This window comes from Somniosus microcephalus, unplaced genomic scaffold (assembly GCF_052327205.1).
Source record: "Somniosus microcephalus isolate GS21.2 unplaced genomic scaffold, FLI_Smic_1.0 unresolved_chr3, whole genome shotgun sequence".
NCBI classification, from domain to species: domain Eukaryota; kingdom Metazoa; phylum Chordata; class Chondrichthyes; order Squaliformes; family Somniosidae; genus Somniosus; species Somniosus microcephalus.
The window spans coordinates 70,280,368-70,297,002 of NW_028225181.1; the positions used below are offsets into that span (position 1 = coordinate 70,280,368).

At 53.4% G+C, this 16,635-nt stretch overlaps 2 protein-coding genes and 1 pseudogene across 2 annotated transcripts in view; 1 reads left to right on the forward strand and 2 right to left on the reverse strand.

Moving 5' to 3' along the window:
* Window positions 1–2,676, forward strand: part of LOC147091922 (uncharacterized) — a 32,009-nt gene extending 29,333 nt beyond the window's left edge. Inside the window, exons 3-4 of the mRNA XM_085976640.1 lie at window positions 1,232–1,336; window positions 1,421–2,676. Coding sequence (XP_085832766.1) covers window positions 1,232–1,336; window positions 1,421–2,561 — 1,246 coding nt within the window. The 3' untranslated portion in view covers window positions 2,562–2,676. The remainder of the gene's footprint in view (window positions 1–1,231; window positions 1,337–1,420) is intronic.
* The window catches only part of LOC147091921 (uncharacterized), a 113,774-nt gene that overhangs the window by 77,647 nt on the left and 19,492 nt on the right, over window positions 1–16,635 (reverse strand). The window lies entirely within an intron of this gene.
* The window catches only part of LOC147091923 (uncharacterized), a 65,883-nt pseudogene continuing 56,131 nt past the window's right edge, over window positions 6,884–16,635 (reverse strand).

Sequence of the window (16,635 nt, forward strand, 5' to 3'; positions counted from 1 at the left end):
CAGTCGGCGCAGCTTGCAAGCATCTCTGTAGCTAAGCAACAGCTTCAGCTAGACGCTTGCAGAGCCACAAATGGAGAAAATAAGCAGCTAAAAGTAAGAAAAAGTTATCTGAACCGACGCCTGAATTTTGCCGGTGGATAGAGCATTCCGGATATTAAACCTCCGTTTAAACGAAAGTTTCCTGTATTGCCGATCCCCAGTTTCCCATTGAGAAGGTGGTGGTGAGTCGCCTTCTTGAACTACTGCAGTCCGTGTGGTGAAGGTATTCCCACAATGTTGTTCGGTAAGGAGTTCCAGGATTATGACCCAGCAACGATGAATATATCGCAGCACGGTGGCATAGTGGTTAGCACTGTTGCCTCACAGCGCCAGGGACCCGGGTTGGAATCCAGCCTCGGGTGACTGTCTGTGTGGAGTTTGCACATTCTCCTCGTGTTTGCGTGGGTTTCCTCCGGGTGCTCCGGTTTCCTCCCACAGTCCAAAGATGTGCAGGTTAGGTTGATTGGCTATGATAAATTGACCCTTAGTGTTAGGGGGATTAAATACATGGGGTTACGGGGATAGAGTACGATATGTGTTGGTGTAGGGGTTACGGGGATCGGGTGGGATATGTTTCGGTGCAGGCTCGATGGGCCGAAATGGCCTCTATCTGCACTGTCGGGTTTCTGTGATTCTGTGATCTGAGTCAGGATGATGTGTGAATTGGAGGGAAAATTGGATGTGATGGTGCTCCCGTACAACAGCTGCCCTTTTCCTTCTAGGTGGTGGAGGTCGCGGGTTTGGGATGTTCTATCAGAGTTCTGGTCGAGTTGCAGATGTATAAAGTTCCTTTCCTTCGCACCCTCCCCCTCCCACACCCACCTCTCTCGCTCTCGCTCTCCTCCCATAGAGGCCAGAGTCTTGTGTAGGCCCAGACCAGGTGGCGGATTCCCTTCCCTGAAGGACATTAGTAAATCAGTTGGGTTTTTATGACAATCCGGCAGCTTTCATGGTCACTTTTTTCTAGTGCCGGCCCCACAAATGACCAGATTCACTGAGCTCAATTTCACAACCTGCCTTTGTTTTCTTGTGGGTTGTCTCTCACGCTCCCTGTTTTAAATTAATTTTACAGGGCACTGGAAGGGGAGGATTTGCAGACAGGAAACTCAAACCAAACATCACGTCAAGATCTGACAGTCACTCGACTCATTGGATCTGAATATCATTGGCCTCTGAACATGGAAGCAAAAAGCACTGTTCACAGCGGGGAGAAACCGTACACGTGTTCTGTGTGTGGACAAGGCTTCAGCCGACCCTCTGGCCTATCGAGACACAAGTGCATTCACATCGGGGAGAGGCCGTTCACCTGCCCTGAGTATGGGAAGGGTTTCACTCAGTCATCCCACCTCCTGACACACCAGCGCACTCACAGCAGGGAGAGGCCATTCACCTGCTCTGAGTGTGGGAAGGGATTCACTCGGTCATCCAACCTGCTGATACACCAGCATGTTCACACCGGGGAGAGGCTGTTCACCTGCTCTGAGTGTGGGAAGGGATACACTCAGTCATCCAACCTGCTGATACACCAGCGAGTTCACACCGGGGCGAGGCCGTTCACCTGCCCTGAGTATGGGCAGGGTTTCACTCAGTCATCCCACCTCCTGACACACCAGCGCACTCACAGCAGGGAGAGGCCATTCACCTGCTCTGAGTGTGGGAAGGGATTCACTCGGTCATCCAACCTGCTGATACACCAGCATGTTCACACCGGGGAGAGGCCGTTCACCTGCTCTGAGTGTGGGAAGGGATACACTCAGTCATCCAACCTGCTGATACACCAGCGAGTTCACACCGGGGCGAGGCCGTTCACCTGCTCTGAGTGTGGGAAGGGATTCACTAAGTCATCCAACCTGCTGAGACACCAGCGAGTTCACACTGATGAGAGGCCTTTTAACTGCTCGAACTGTGGGAATTGCTTTAAAAGTTCCGGGGAACTGATGCGCCATCAACGTGTTCACACTGACGAGAGACCGTTCAGTTGCTCGCACTGCGGGACTGGGTTCAGGCGATCATCTGATCTCACTATACACCAGCGCACTCACACTGGGGAGAGGCCATTCACCTGCTCCATGTGTGGGAAGGGATTCACTCGTTCATCCGCCCTGCTGATACACCAGCGAGTTCACACTGGGGAGAGGCCGTTCACCTGCCCTGAGTGTGGGAAGGGATTCACTCAGTCATACCCCCTCCTGACACACCAGCGCACTCACACCGGGGAGAGGCCATTCACCTGCTCTGAGTGTGGGAAGGGATTCACTAATTTATCCAATCTGCTGACACACCAGCGAATTCACACTGGGGAGAGGCCGTTCACCTGCTCTGAGTGTGGGAAGGGATTTACTCGCTCATCCAACCTGCTGACACATCAGCGCGTTCACACCGGGGAGAGGCCATTTACCTGCTCCGTGTGTAGGAAGGGATTCACTCGCTCATCCTACCTCCTGACACACCAGCGAGTTCACAAGCGACTGCAGGGGTTGGATTCTGCTGTTGTTGCTGCTGTTAATCACATCCAGGACTGAACCATGTTCATTCTGACAGGTGGGGATTGTTTCTGCTGATGTTAATAACTCCGGGAACTGGGCTGGAGTTTAATATTCTGGATATATGTCCAATAAATCAACTTTGTTTTAAACACATTGTTGTAGATTTTCGTCTTTCCCACCTGAGTGTTTAGCATCACCTGGCTGGAGCTCAGAAAGGACAATCTGGGGGAGGATCGTACGACAGGAACAGAACTCCAGCCTGGACACAGTCCTTCAGGGCCACACTGAGAGGGGCAAACGGCACTTTGGTCTTTCTTGTCTCTCTTCACTGACAGCAAAGTTGCCGTGCGGGTTAATCTCGAGGCGTGTGAGAAACGTGTCCCAGCCGCTCTCTGCCATGGTTCAGAGCTCCTAGGCACGGAACAGAAGGCTCCTTTAGGAATGTACCCCAGTGCTTTTTTTTAATGGCCTTATTAACCTGTGTTGCTACTTTTAGTGATTTGTGTATCTGTATCCCTGGATCCCTCTGCTCCTCCAGCCCATTTAGACTCTTAGGGGGAAATTCGGTGGCGCCCCCTTTGGGTGGCTAACGTCACCGTGGCTAATTTTAGCGCACCGAAAGGGTTAGCGCCCCTGCGCATTAAATTCAGCGGTAGCGCCCCAAGCAGGAGGCAGGGTGCTACTGGAAGTGCTCCCCTCCGTCTTGAGGCGCTACCAGTGAATTTCACGGCTCTTCGTGTAACAGCGCCACGCCCATCGGCACAAAGCACCGTGTCATAGCAGACCTCCCTCCCTGATTAAAGGGGAGGGGCCTAGCACTGCGCACACCGGGGCCCTGCTGGACCATCGGGGAGTGGGGTGTCGGATCAAGAGGAGCGCCGGGCTGTGCGATCACGGCCGACACCCCAAAGAAGAAAGGGGAAGGGGGCAGGTGCTGGCAGTTGGCCAAAATAAAAAGTTGCCGCCCGACTCCTGCCCTTTAAGTGGTGTCGCCGCGGCTGCAGAAACGACCCCTGACCCTGTCGGTCATATCGTCCGGCGATAGGTCAGGGGTCGCAACCCAAGGTTGCAGCCGGGGTGCTGCACGTGGCGATGACGTCATTGCCGGCGGTGCAGTGCCACGGGGAGCTACTGACTATCTCCGCCGCTAATCTCCCGCTGAATATCGCAGGAGGCACAAAGCAACCCAATTTTACCCCCTTGTCCAAGTAGTGAGTGGCCTCCTTATTCTTCCCACCAAAACACACCCCCTCACACTGATCTACAGTGAAATTCATTAACACACCCCCTCACACTGATCTATAGTGAAATTCATTAACACAGCGCCTCACACTGATCTACAGTGAAATTCATTTGCCAATTACACGCCCATTCTGAAATTTATTAATGTCTTCTTGCATTTTGTCTTCCTCAGTATTAACTCTACCTCCCAATTTGGTGTTATCGACAAACTTTGAAATTGTTCTTCTGATTCACGCGTCCAAATTGTTTATGTAAATGGTGAACAATAGTGATCCCAGCGCCGATCCCTGTGGAACACCACTTCCCACCTTTTGCCAGTCTGAGTAGCTACTCCCAACCCCTACTCTCTGTTTTCTGTTTTGTGACCAGCTTGCTATCCATAACAGTATGTAAGATCGACAAGATGACCCAGGTCAGGCCGTGTGGAGGGAAGGGCCAGGCAGCAGAATGGATGGAAAGATGACTACAAAACAGAAATCAGAGGGTTGGAGTTAAGGGAAGTTTGTAGCGATCTTTCCATCCATTCTGCTGCCTGGCCCTTGACTCCACATGGCCTGACCGTGGTCATCTTGTAGACCGTACATACTGCAGACACAGTGCACCAGTGGTGGAGGGGGTGGATATTGAGTCCTGTGGCAGGGGCGCTGATGAAGTGGATTTCTCTGTCCGTGAGTTTTGAGGCATCGCTAGTGGTGTTTTTCACCTCTTTCCACCTTTAAATAAAACCTTGCTGCCAGTTTATTAAAGCCATTAACAGCCGCTCGGGTGGGACACAGCAATAAATGAGGCCTTGTTTCCCTCAGAATGACAGGCCTGAACCCGAGTTAGAAAACATTTAGTAATTAAACCAGACTGGGCGGGGCCTGAGGTGCGAGTTAGTAACTGAAAATTGGTGGCCAGCATACTTCACACCAGGGCTGAGGACCCGGGGACTTGGGTTTCTGTATCATTTATTGATTAGTTTATTGCCCAATCTCAACCAGACTGGTGGGTCATCTTGCTGTCTGACGGAGGCGAGGTTCCCCAATGGAGGGCTCTCCATGCGGGAGTCCTTCCCAGCACCATTGGGGATCTGGGGTGGAGACTGTTGCAGGGAGCTGTCGTGTGCAACAGTTTAAGCTCCTTTCCAGACTCCAAGGCCAGATGTGTTTGCAGCCTAGAGGAGCTCATGGGCTGTGTATATATTCAGTGTGAGAGGTTACAGCCCCTGTGTAGTTCCCTGAAGGGGCTGCTCCTCAACTCTTGGTTACACTTTAGCCCCACACTCCTAATCTTTGGCCGCCCGGTGCGGAGGGGGGTGGGTAAGTGGGAGGATCTTCTCCTGGACCTGCTCTTGGGCCTGGCGAAAACAGCAATTTGTAGGTCCAGGATGGGTGGGGCCCATGGGGGGGTCGCTCTGGTTGCCTGCCTCTCTCCCGTGGTCTTGTCCGTGCCCGGGTGGCCCTGGAGAGGGAGCAGGCGGTGTCCACCGGTTCACTTGATACCTTCCTCGACCGCTGGACACGGAAGGTATCAAGAGGCGATAATCGATCCTCACAATCACATTGTGATTGAATTATTAATTGTGTGTGTGTCACAAATACATTTCTTCTATTTTGATACAAAAGCTCTACTAGACATGTTAAACTACTACTAGTTATTTAATCAGGGCTGCAGCTGCTGAAAGGTTGACTGTACTGGGGTTTGTGGCCGAGCTGGCAGACGTGTTGTTCTGAAGTCTGATGTCTCACACCTGAAGAGTCTGTTTATGTCGTGTTGTAATGACCTTTTTCTGTTGCCTGGTGTCAGAAATAGAAATCAAAGGGAGATGATGCCCCACTCTGTTAATCAACTCTTTGACACATTTCCATTTCTTAATTTACAAAGATCACAACTCCATTAGTGAACAATGGATTGCCAGTCTGCCACTTTTTAGTGAGGCTTGAAAGGATTCGCTGTGAAGCTACACCTGCCCATCTGTCTGTGTGTCACTGTGTTTGGATTGTGTTAGACAACAGTCCTAATATCTCGCCTACATCCATTACAATTTTTGAAATGTTAGATTGTACTTGGAAGAAGTTGAGTTTGAATCTAACAATTCTGAAATTGGGAGCTTTTAATGATTTCTGTTTTTCACATAACTATATAGTGATGTGATCAGTCAAAGCAAATTAAAAGATGCTGCTATTTACTGAACACAACTGAATAATTCTACAAGGATGCTATTGCAGTCTTCCTCAGTATTAACTACACCCCCCAATTTAGTGTCATCAGCAAATTTTGAAATTGTACTTCTGATTCCCAAGTCCAAATCATTTATGTAAATGGTGAACAACAGTGGTCCCAGCACCAATCCCCGTGGAACACCACTTCCCACCTTCCGCCCGTCTGAGTAAATACCTTTAACTCATCCCATCACTATAACTGGACTTGTCTCTATTCCCGTGCCGAGGGGATTGCTGTACCAGACGGGAGGGGCAACATTTGGGACTCTCGATTCTCCACTGATTCCCATTCCCCTTCTTTCTGGTGGATAATGGAGGTGCCACTGTGTGTAATGTGCAAGTCAGTAAGAGTTGTCAGCGAGGATTAATCAGCACTTTCTAATTGGAGATGATAGTCAATGGAATCTTTCAGACAATGAATTGTAGATTTTATAGCAAAGATTAATATACGATTGAAGTAAAAGTTCATAATTTTATTGTAAAATATTTCAGGAACACTCATCAGAAATTAAGGGGAAAGATCAGACAGCAGTACTTAAAGGGACACTGCAGCCCCGACAATTCAATCAGCTATATATCCAGAATATTAAAATCCAGCCCAGTTATAGGGGTTATTAACATCAGCAGAAACAAACCCCAACTGTCAAAATGAACATGGTTCAGTCCTGGATGTGATTAACAGCAGCAATAACAGCAGAGTCGAACCTCTGCAGTCACTTGTGAACTTGCTGGTGTCTCAGCAGGTTGGATGACTGATTGAATCCCTTCTCACACACTGAGCAGGTGAACGGCCTCTCCCCGGTGTGAACTCGCTGGTGTGTCAGCAGATTGTATGACTGATTGAATCCCTTCCCACACACGGAGCAGTTGAATGGCCTCTCCCCAGTGTGAATGTGCTGGTGTCTCAGAAGGTCAGAGGAATTAGTGAATCCCTTCTCACACACGGGGCAGGTGAACGGCCTCTCTGCAGTGTGAATGTGCTGGTGTATCAGCAGGGTGGATGAATTAGTGAATCACTTCTCACACACAGGGCAGGTGAACGGTCTCTCCCCAGTGTGAATGCACTGGTGCTCAATGAGGTGAGATGACTGCTTGAACCTCTTCCCACAGTGAGAGCAACTGAATGGTCTCTCCTCAGTGTGAAGTCTCTGGTGTGTCAGAAGGTGGGATGACTGACTAAATCCCTTCCCACACTTGGAGCAGGTGAACGGCCTCTCCCCGGTGTGACAGCATCGATGAGTTTCCAGCCGGGACGGGGAGCTAAATCCCTTCCCACAGTCCCCACATTCCCACAGTTTCTCCGTGGTGTGGGTGTCCTTGTGTCTCTCCAGGTTGGACAATCGGTTGAAGCCTCATCCACACACACAACACGTGTACGGTTTCTCCCCGCTGTGAACGGTGCGATGTTTTTTCAGACTGTGTAACTGGTTAAAGCTCTTTCCACAGTCAGTGCACTGGAACACTCTCACTCGGGTGTGTGTGTCTCGGTGCTTTTCCACTCACACCGATCTTTGAAATCTTTTCCCACAGACAGAACAGGCAAACATTTCTCCTTCCACATTCAAAGGCCGATGATATTTCCCTGTAAAAGCAGTTTACAAAAGACATCACTAAGTTCAGGATTAAAATTCAGAACAGATAATTCTAGTTTCTATGGAACATTCTCTCTTATTACATAGAATTACACAGATTGTACAGCACAGAAACAGGCCAATCGGCCCAACTGGTCCATGTGGTGTTTATGCTCCACACGAGCCTCCTCCCATCTCTCTTCATCTCACCCTATCAGCATCTCCTTCTATTCCTTGCTCCCATGTGTTTATCCAGCTTCCCCTTAAATACATCCATGCTCTTCGCCTCACCTACTCCCTGTGGCAGCAAGTTCCACAATCTCAGCACCCTCTGGGTGAAGGAGTTTAATCTAAATAGGACTTCCCTGGGCAGCCAATGAGCACTGCTGCCTCTTTTGTGCATTTCCTGGTGAGGCGAAACAGTTGATATTTTCTGATCAAAAAGAGCTGAGCGCGGCAGCATTAGTCCTGTTTTGCCTCCTTTGGAGACCAGGTGTACGAGCAGAGCGAGCGCAGCCTTCACAGCAACTGCAATAAAATTGTCATAGTTGTGAAGGAACTTTGTGTCAGTGCACTGGACCACAAACAAAGTATGTGTGTTGATTTTTGCCTTATTACCCTACTGTAAAGTGCCTTGAGATGTTTTAAAAGCTCTATATAAAGGTAAGTTGTTGTTGGTGTATAGAGAACTCTGTTGAAATTTAGTGAAATGATCAATAACCAAGGAAGATAATTTCTTTGGTTCTGTTAGTTTTCACAGAATCATTGAAAAGTACAGCACGAAGGAGGCCATTCGGCCCATCACTCCTGCTTAGTCCCACATCCCTGCTTGTTGTCCGTAACCCTGTAAGATCCTCATCCTCAAGTATCCGCCCAACTCCCTTTTAAAATCATTGATGGAATCAGCTCATGACCTTTCTAGGTCGAGCGTTCCAGCTCCCGACAACTCTCTGAGTTTTATTCAATTGTTACCACAGTTGTTTCTGTGGAGGTTTAATAATAAATGCATTTTGCTGTGAAAGCAATTAAAACATTCCTAGTATATAAATAGACAGATGCATCAAAATATTAAAATTGTGGGAGGGCAGTGCTCGCCAGGGCCCAATAAACAATGGAATTCTTCTTTCCCAACCCAATGCTCAGAAGATGAAGTCCCAGAGCTGCCTCTGGCTCGGTTCCACCTGCCCTATTCTGACAAGCTGAGGTGTTGGTCAGTGCACTGTGATTGCCCTGTGGGCAGAAAATGGCAAATCTAGAAATATGACCAAAATAACACATTTTAACCCCAAAGCTGTAAATCCCCATCCCAGACACTCTCCCTCCTCCCTGTGCTGAAATCCAAACCCATCGCACCAGCTCCAACATTTCTTTCCTCCACTCCCAGTTTTCCCTCTCCCTCTACTCTGGTTGATTCCGTTCTACACCTGCTGTGTGCAGAGTGAGAATAAAATCATGAGTCAATGATTGTCTGTCCTGGTCACTGGGACCCTGAAACCTTCAGTTCTACACCTGCTGTGTGCAGAGTGAGAATAAAATCATGAGTCAATGATTGTCTCTCCTGGTCACTGGGACCCTGAAGCCCTGCCCACTCTCTGTTCCTGTACAAAGATGGCCACGCATGCGCCCTGCTGCAGGTAGAAACGGTCTGTCCTTCCGTCACCAAGATGGTTGCGCGTAACCCGGACCTGTCACCGAGAAAAAGCCTCACCGCTGCCGTCCGCGGAACACATTCGGCCGCTGGATCTCATTTGGGCCTGAGGCTGTTCTCCAACTTTATAAACCCTGCGGCGCGGCCTACCCACAGTTTTTTTTTCCCCAACTTTATAAACCCTGCGGCGCGGCCTACCCACAGTTTATTTATTTCTTTTTTTGCCGTGCTGCAGATGGAACCGGTCTGTCCTTCCTCCACCAAGATGGCGGCGCGTAACCCAGGCCTGTCACCGAGAAAAAGCCTCACAGCTGCTGTTCGGTGGAACACAGACCGGGCTGCTGGATCTCATTTGGGCCTGAGACCATTCTCCAGCTTTATAAACCCTGCGGCACAGCCTACCAGCAGTTTTTGTTTTTACTTATTATTTTTTGGTTCATTTTTTTTGTGTTTTTTTTTAATGACATTCACAGAGCTCAAGTGTCGGCTCTTTGTACAAAGTCACAAGCCCTCATGCTTACAAGGCAGGGGTCCTAGTCTCTTCAAGTTAATGATGTGATCTCCAAGCTTCTTGATCATCTTCACTTGTTCATCCAGATAGTGGGTCTCCAGGAATTCACACAGTTGAGGGTCAGTGCTCCCAGTGGACAGTTTGTGCAGATCCAGCAGACACTGGTCGACATTCTTCTCCATCTGCAGGGCTCTCTGCATCGCTGAGCGGAGTCTCTCACTCTCCCGACCGAACAAGTGGACTGTAAAGAAGCTTAAAAACACTGGATTAATTTTTAAAACTTATCAAATTAAATTACAAACACATTGGCCAGGGTGATGATGCACTCCAGTCCCCGTGGCACCCACCGGTCTCAGAAGGCCTCAAGCATGCCGGCAGACACCGCGTGCTCCATCTCCAGGGCCACCCGAGCATGAACATAGCCACGGAAGAGAGGCAGGCAATTGGGCCAAACGACCCCCTCGACCACCCGCTGCCTGGACCTGTTTATGGCCATCTTTGCCAGGCCCAGGAGCAGTCCTACAAGGAGGTCCTCCGACCTGCCCACTCTCCTCCGCACCGGGTGACCGTAGATCAGGAGCGTGGGACTGAAGTGCAGCCAAAAATCGAGGAGCAGCCCCTTCAAATAATGGAACAGGGGCTGCAACCTCTCACATTCCACATAAACATGGAACACGGACTCCTCTAGGCCGCAAAAACAGCAAGCAGCCTGGGAGTCCGTGAACTTATCTAAAATCTTATTGCATGGGACTGCTCCATGCAACACCCTCCAGGCCAAGTCCCCAATAGATAAAGGGAGGACTCCCGCACAGAGCGCCCCCCATTGGGGACCTCCACCTCCGCCGGACGGCAAGATGGCACGCCAAAGCGTGTCCGGACGGCAGGCAAAGATGACAAAATGGAGAGTGTGAAGGAGCAGCCCGTACAGGAAACCCCTCCGCGCAGAACTAAACGGCACGGAGGGCATTTCCTCGAGATGGCTCAAGTTGTGAGGCACCGGTTCCCGAGAGGGGTTTCAGGGCCACGCGCCGATGAGGAATTCCGTCCGAACAGGGGTCAGTTCGGACAGGATCGCCCCACGTGCCTGAGCCTCCTCGATACACCTATTGGAGTCGGGGCCCAGCGCCACTTTCAGCGTCTCGATGGCTTTGGCTGCGAGCCGGACGTTGGCCCAGGACAGGTGCTGTGCCAGCTCCTCCAGCACCATCCAACCCGCTCCTCCGCCATCAAGCAGGTCCCTGACCCTGGTCACCTTACCAGGCACAGCCCTGCCCTCCGCCAGCCGCCCGATCCAGCGGTCACGGAGGTGCGGATTCCTGAGCAGCGGCTTCTGAAGGAGAGCCGCCACTCCTGACGGGGGAGAACTCCGCCTGGAGGCGATGCTGTTCCAGACCCATAGCAGTTCCTGGTAGAAGACAGGCAACTCCCGCAGGTAGGCACGCGTACGGCCCAATTCCACAAACAGGAGCTGCGCGTCATAGTTGAGGTCGTGCAGCTGGCGGAAGAAATACGTCGCCAGCGCACACCAGCGAGGAGGATTCTCGACGTACAGGTATCTCTGCAGTGTCCGAAGATGGAAAGTCACCGCCCGGGTGCGAAGGCACACCAGCGCCTGACTGCCCTCCCTAAGCGGGAGACTCAGAACCGCGGCAGAGACCCAGTGCTTCCCTTTGTCCCAGAAGAAGTCGATGAGCTTCTTCTGCATCTTGGCGACAAACGCAGGGGGCGGGATCAAAATGACCAACCGGTACCACAACATGGTGGCCACCAGCTGGTTTATGACCAGCGCTCGACCCCTGTGGACAACACTCGGAGCAGTCCTGTCCAGCGTCCTAGGCGAGCAGTGACTTTGGCCTCCAGCTCTTGCCAGTTCACCGGACAGGCGTCCTCGGCGGGGCTGAGGTAGACTCCCAAGTAGAGGAGGTGCGTGGTGCTCCAGGTGAAGGGCCAACTCCTCCGGCAGGGAGTCCACCTGCCACTGGCCCACCAGGAGTCCAGAACATTTCTCCCAGTTGATCCTGGTGGAGAATGCATCCGAGTAAATCTGCTGGCATTCTCGCATCCTCCGCAAGTCAGCAGGATCCGTGACCATGAGGAGCACATCATCGGCGTAAGCCGAGAGGACGACTTCCACGCCCGGCCCTTGCAGAGCCAGTCCCGTCAACCTCTTCCGCAAGAGGCGCAGGAAAGGCTCCACGCAGATGGCGTATAAGTGACCGGACATGGGGCATCCCTGACGCACCCCCCTCCCGAAGCAAAGGGGCGCCGTCAAAGACCCGTTAACTTTTATCAGACACTCCGTGGTGGCATACAGAAGTCGGATCCGGGCGACGAAATGCGTCGAAGAGATACTCGTGATCCACCCTGTCGAAAGCCTTCTCCTGATCCAGGGAAAGGAAGGCGACCGACAGACCAGCCCTCTGGGAATGGTGGACCAGGTCCCGGACCAGATGGATGTTATCGTGGATAGTCTGGCCCAGGACCGTGTAGGACTGATCGGGATGGATCATGTGGGCCAGCACGGTGCCAAGGCGGCCAGACATGGCCATGGCAAAAATTTTATAATCCGTGCTGAGGAGGGAGTCCGGACACCAGTTCTTTTTTTTTAAAAGGCGGAGATCACCCTTCTTAGGCAGCAAGACAATGACCGCCCTGTGCCACGAGAGGGGCATCTCCCAGGACCCATGCGTATTCACCCCCCAGGATGTCCCAGAATGCCCTGTGGAACTCCACGGTCAGCTCGTCCAGCCCCGGGGACTTTCCCCTCGAGAGCTGGCTGAGGGCGCCGGTCAGCTCCGCAAAGTTTAGCGTCCAATTTTTCAGCGCCCTCCGGGCCGACCTTCAGCAGGTCCTCCCACAAAACTCTGCACGCATCCTCGCTGGACAGATCCGGAGAGAACAGAGCCTCATAATAGGCCTGGGTCTCCGCGCTGATCCCCTCCAGATCCGAGACCAGAGATCCGTCGTCGGCCAGCAGCCCCAAGAGCTGCTTACGGACCCCCCATCTTTTTTCCAGCAAGTAGAAGGGGGAGCCACAGTCCAGGTCCCGGAGGATCTGGATCCGCGACCTCACATACGCGCCTCGGGACCCGATGAGCTGCAGGTCCTTCAGCACGTCCTTCTTCTCTTCGTACACCTTCCGCAGGGTCGGGTCATCGACGACTTGACCGAGACGGGACTCCAGGTCGAGGAGCTCCCTCTCCAACCGCACGACCTGGGCTTCCTGCCTCTTGGTCGACCCCCTCGCGTACTCCTGACAGAAGAGATGGACGTGAGCCTTGCCCACGTCCCACCATAGCCTCAAGGGGGCGAAGCCCCCCCCTGCCTCCTTCTCCAGTCGGCCCAGAACCGACGAAACAAATCCCGGAACCGCTCGTCCTCCAGCAGCAGGTTGTTAAAATGCCAGTACGCGGAACCCCCCGTGCGTGTAACAGAACGAGCTCCGCCCGCACCAGGTGGTGGTCCGTGCATGGCCCTGGCTGCATTGAAGCCGCCGGAACGCAGGAGAAATGTAAAGGCGGTCGATTCTGGACCTTCCTCCTCCAGACCTCACGTCCACCGAGTCGAAGGACCCGACCAGGTCCCTCAACTCCTCCATCGCCGCCAGGCCATACGGGGGACCCGAACGGTCCCTCGCCTCAAGGGTGCAATTAAAATCCGCCCCGAGGATGACGCACTCGCCGACGGCGATGGAGCCCAGAAGAGCGGACACTTCTTCAAAGAAGCGCACTTGCTGCGCACCGGCCACGGGGGCGTACATGTTCACTAGATAGAGCGGCATGCCCCCCAGGTGAACAGTGACCTGGAGCAAATGGCCCGGCACATGCTCCTTGACCCCCAAGATCTCCGGCTGAAAATGCAGGGCCAGCAAGATAGCCACCCCGCTGGAATAGTTGGAGAGGTGACTTATGCTGACCCCTCCTTGCCACTCCAGGAGCCACGTGGCCTCGTCCTCCAGAACGGTGTGGGTTTCTTGCAGGAAGCACACCGCATACCTCCTGTCCCGGAGGACCGAGAGGTTATTAAATCTATGGCGCGCATCTCGCTGCTATTGATGTTGAGGCTGGCTATGGTTATCTTCATGACAAGAGCATAGTGCAACCGCTACTTAACCTAACGGGAGGAGGGAGAGCGGCCGCTTGTCGACCACCACTCCCTCAGCAGCCCAGTGAGGAATTTGTTGATCCGATGCTGCTCGCGCGACCCCGCGCCCTCGTCCGCGCCCATGGATTTGACAGCGGCACAGACGGAGCCAACGAGCAGCGCCAGATCTGACCATCTGTTTAGGGCCAGCCGGATTTTGCCAGGGTGACCCCGGCACGCAGCCAGAAAGTCCCAGAGTTCCACAACGGGGATGAGGGGGGACTTGGAGGGGGGCACGAGGGTATCCGCCACCTCACTGGTGACGGAGTCTGACTCATCCTTGGTGCTCTCCGCCGGGTCCCCGTCCTCCTCCGGGAGGTCGTCATCAGCCAGCCCCACCTCTGTCTCGATCCCACCCCCAGGATCGGCGGCAGAGGATTCCTCCCTGGGCTCCTCCAGAGGTGCCGGGTCAGGAGGCGGCGGCGGTTCGGGGCCCCCCTCCGCCCCAGGCACCGGGGTGCATGGGGAAACCAGGGAGTACACTATCCCCATATGCCCCAACACCCCCGGTGACAGCATCGGAGATGGAGTCAGGTGGTCTTCCCCCCTCACCGCCATCAGCCACCGACCCAGCGGACTGGGGAGCTTGAATACATTCCTCGGCCACATCGAGCAACGCCTGGGAATGGTCCAGACTGTCCTGGGTGAGCCCAGGCTCACTGGCCTCGCCAACCCCAGTCTCCAGGGCGCCTGACATGGCGAGATGTAACGATTCTTGTGTTATTTCCTCTGCGGGTAGATCCACGGCCCCCCCCTCACGCGCAGGGTCTCTTCCCCGTCCTTGGGAGGTGCAGGCGGGACAGACTCATCTGTCGTACCCTCCCGAGGGACAGGCAACTCCTGCCAAATACAGATGATGCTAATAGTAGGCGGGGGGGCGCAGCACCCACGGCGGGTGAGGATTCCCTCCGCGAGGAGGGACATTGTCTCTCGTGGTCCTCCTCCTCTCCCAGGGACTCACGCCTCCTTTTTGTTATGGAGGGACACGAAGGCTGGGAGACCTCCATACCTACCGGAGCCTCCTCCTCTGCTCCCTCCCATCGCGCGGGTTGTTCGGGTCCCTCGAGCCCGAGCCCGGTCGCAGGTCTTACTTCTTCCGCCTCAGTGGTTGCGATCATGGGCCCGGGCACGAGGCCTCCCAAACTCCGAGACTCTGCCGCCACCAGCGCAAGGTATGCAGGTGTAAGTTCCAGCAGATCGTCCGTATCCATGTGCTCACAGAGGGGACCCGCCCAAAGGTGCTTCATCTTGTTCCGCACCTTCCCTTCGCTCGGACGCTCTCCCTCCCCCCCGCTGAAGGCTGTGATGGCGTTGGCCTCCGACGTCGATCGTGCATCAGGTGTTGAGGACGCGCGGACAGAATCGGGGGGGGCGAGCGGCAGCGGCGCCAGCCTTGGCTGCCTCAGATGTTCTGGCGGTCTTGGAGGCAGGGCAGTTCTTTCGTACGTGCCCCACCTCCTTACAGGCGTGGCACTGCACACCGTCCGACGTCCAAAAGAAGCGGTAGGCAGCCACCTTGTGGCATACAATAAAAGTGCCCTCAGTGTCCTCCTGCGCCAACTGAACAAAAAGCTGGCACCGGAAGGAGAAGACGTGCCGGAGGCTGGCCTCCCTGCATCCGAGCAGGATTGGTGTGATCCCCGACCTCACCTCCCCCAGTTGACGTAGGTGGGGGAGGAGGAGCTCAGCCGAAAAAAAGGGTGGGACGTTTGATAATAGGATCCTCTGCACGGTGGCCTTGAGAGGATCCACCAGCAGGAAGGTCCCGCCCATGGTGAGCCCCTTGGTTACAGCCAGGGACACCGCCCGCTCCGATGCCAGGAAGAACACAGCCTTGCCATACATTTTCGAGGCAACAACGATGGCTGAAGGGCCGACAACCCCAGCCATGGCCTTCACGCATGCTTCGATAGTCATGTTGGGGTGAGTGTAGCTCTTCACCCTGTGTTTTTTAGTGTGAAGGCGGAAAGGTGACGGGGCAGCAGAAGCAGTGGGAGCAGCCTTGGCCGTGGCTGCCACACTTGCGTATGACCTTGCTGGCCCCATCACCGGCGATGATGTGGTCAACATCGTGGGGCGCTTATTATAAAGGGCTACACCCACCCCAAGTCACAGGCTTGGTGATGTTAATGGCCTCAATGGTTATTTTCCCTGAGCAGAGGGAGCTTTAAAAGTGAAGGCACACCTCTCCCCTTGTTGATTAAATTGGGAGAGGGGCCTTCTCCCCTCTGCACAATGTGCAATTAATGGATATGAGGTGCCTCTTTAGAGAGTGACAAAGAGAGAGACAAAGAGAGAGAGAAAGGGGGGGTGGGAAGGAGGGAGGCCGCAGGAGCTGGGTCTCCACTCAAGATGGTGGGTGGTTGCTCGCAGGGGTGCACTCTCCAAAAAATAAGTCTCTATTGATGGTCTTCTTGTGGGGGGAGATGTCTTCACCTGGGAAAATAAAGCTGGAGATGCCCAGGCTCAGTCCACCACCAGGTCTTAACGATGTGATAATTAAATGATGACTTCGCCTGGGTAGCTCCAGCTCTCCCAGGTCAAGCAATAGGGAGGGGTGTTTGCTCGTGGTGTGTGTGGCCTAGTTTTTACAAGAGCCACACACACTCACACACACCCCTAGATGTTTCTTCTCCTTCTTTCCTCCCCCCACTTAAATACAAAGTCTTTATGAGAGTGCACCATGAAACACCCACCTGTAGAAGTTCTCCAACGGCTCTCCCTCCTTCTGAACAGATGTAGGATGTTCGTTTCTCTCCCCTCTCTCCCTCTCCTGTAATGGAGACTAGTT